Raw genomic sequence first — 1,053 nt, 5'->3', positions numbered from 1 at the left:
TTGGCCATGGCTGCAATCTCACTTTTAGTTGCCGGATCTTTTCAATCACATCATATCTCCAAAGGTTTCGGTCTCCTGTCATTGCCTCTGTGAGGCCCAGGCATACCGCACCCTACGTTGCTAATTGGTTCCAGGAAACACTACTTCCATCACAAAATAACTCAAGTCGAATTAACTTGTCTCTAGGCTAGACTAGGTTGAATTTACTTGTCTCTAAGTTAAACCAATAATAACCATTCCCAGTCCTGTACTTTATTTATGAATGCATTTTCAATAATACAGGGTTAATAAAAACCTATTTCAAGCTTACAAACAAATAACTTTTATTTTTTAATACAATACACTAACAAAAATGTAATCTAAATTTACAAATAAAATTTGGTAGTGTTTACCGTACATTGCAGATGCTTTATTCATGAATGCAGATTGCAATAAGACATGGTGAAATAAAAGCCTTTTTTAAGCTTAAAAAACAAATTCAGTAATTATTATTATTTTGCAATAGTAAACAAAAATAAACTATTTTAAATTTACCAATATGTACATACAATTTGGTGGTTTACATTGCAGATCATCAACAGCCGACTCTGGCTGTTCTTGTTGTTCGATGCACTTAAAAAACCAGTTGAGAGTTCCTTGAACTGTCTTTTTCTTTTTCTCAAGGATTACATTATAAGGAGCCAAAGCTTTGTGACAAGCCCCCCAATAAGCTTGGAAAAGTGTTGAGCATTTGGATGGATCCATATCCTCAAACATAGAAAGACCTTTTTCGATATATGCAAATGCTTGCTGCATTTTCTTAATGGTAAAGTGATGTGGCTCAGGTTCAACTTCCTCTTCTTTATTTTGCTGCTCATGAAGTTCTATCAAATCCTCGTTCATCAAGGGCTGCTTGTTGTCTTTTACAAATAAATCTGTGAAATCCTCTTCCTCCTCCAAATCCATTTCTTTGCTCATAGTCACCAATGTTTTGTTGATGGCAATATTATCAAACCCTTTAAAATCATTCACGAATTGCAGGCATAGCTTCTTCCATACACCAACCAAAGCCAT

General features: G+C 34.9%; 1 protein-coding gene across 1 annotated transcript; it reads right to left on the bottom strand.

Annotated features, from left to right (window-relative positions):
• Positions 1-298: 298 nt before the first annotated feature.
• On the bottom strand, positions 299-1,053 carry LOC149135971 (uncharacterized). Its single transcript, XM_089350375.1, has one exon. It carries the CDS (start codon positions 1,051-1,053, stop codon positions 520-522), a length of 534 nt encoding a protein of 177 aa, XP_089206501.1. The 3' UTR covers positions 299-519.

This window comes from Octopus bimaculoides, chromosome 4 (assembly GCF_046866305.1).
Source record: "Octopus bimaculoides isolate indiv1 chromosome 4, ASM4686630v1, whole genome shotgun sequence".
Taxonomy (NCBI): domain Eukaryota; kingdom Metazoa; phylum Mollusca; class Cephalopoda; order Octopoda; family Octopodidae; genus Octopus; species Octopus bimaculoides.
The sequence above is the reverse complement of the archived record's forward strand: the minus strand, read 5'-3'. Positions and strand labels throughout refer to the sequence as shown.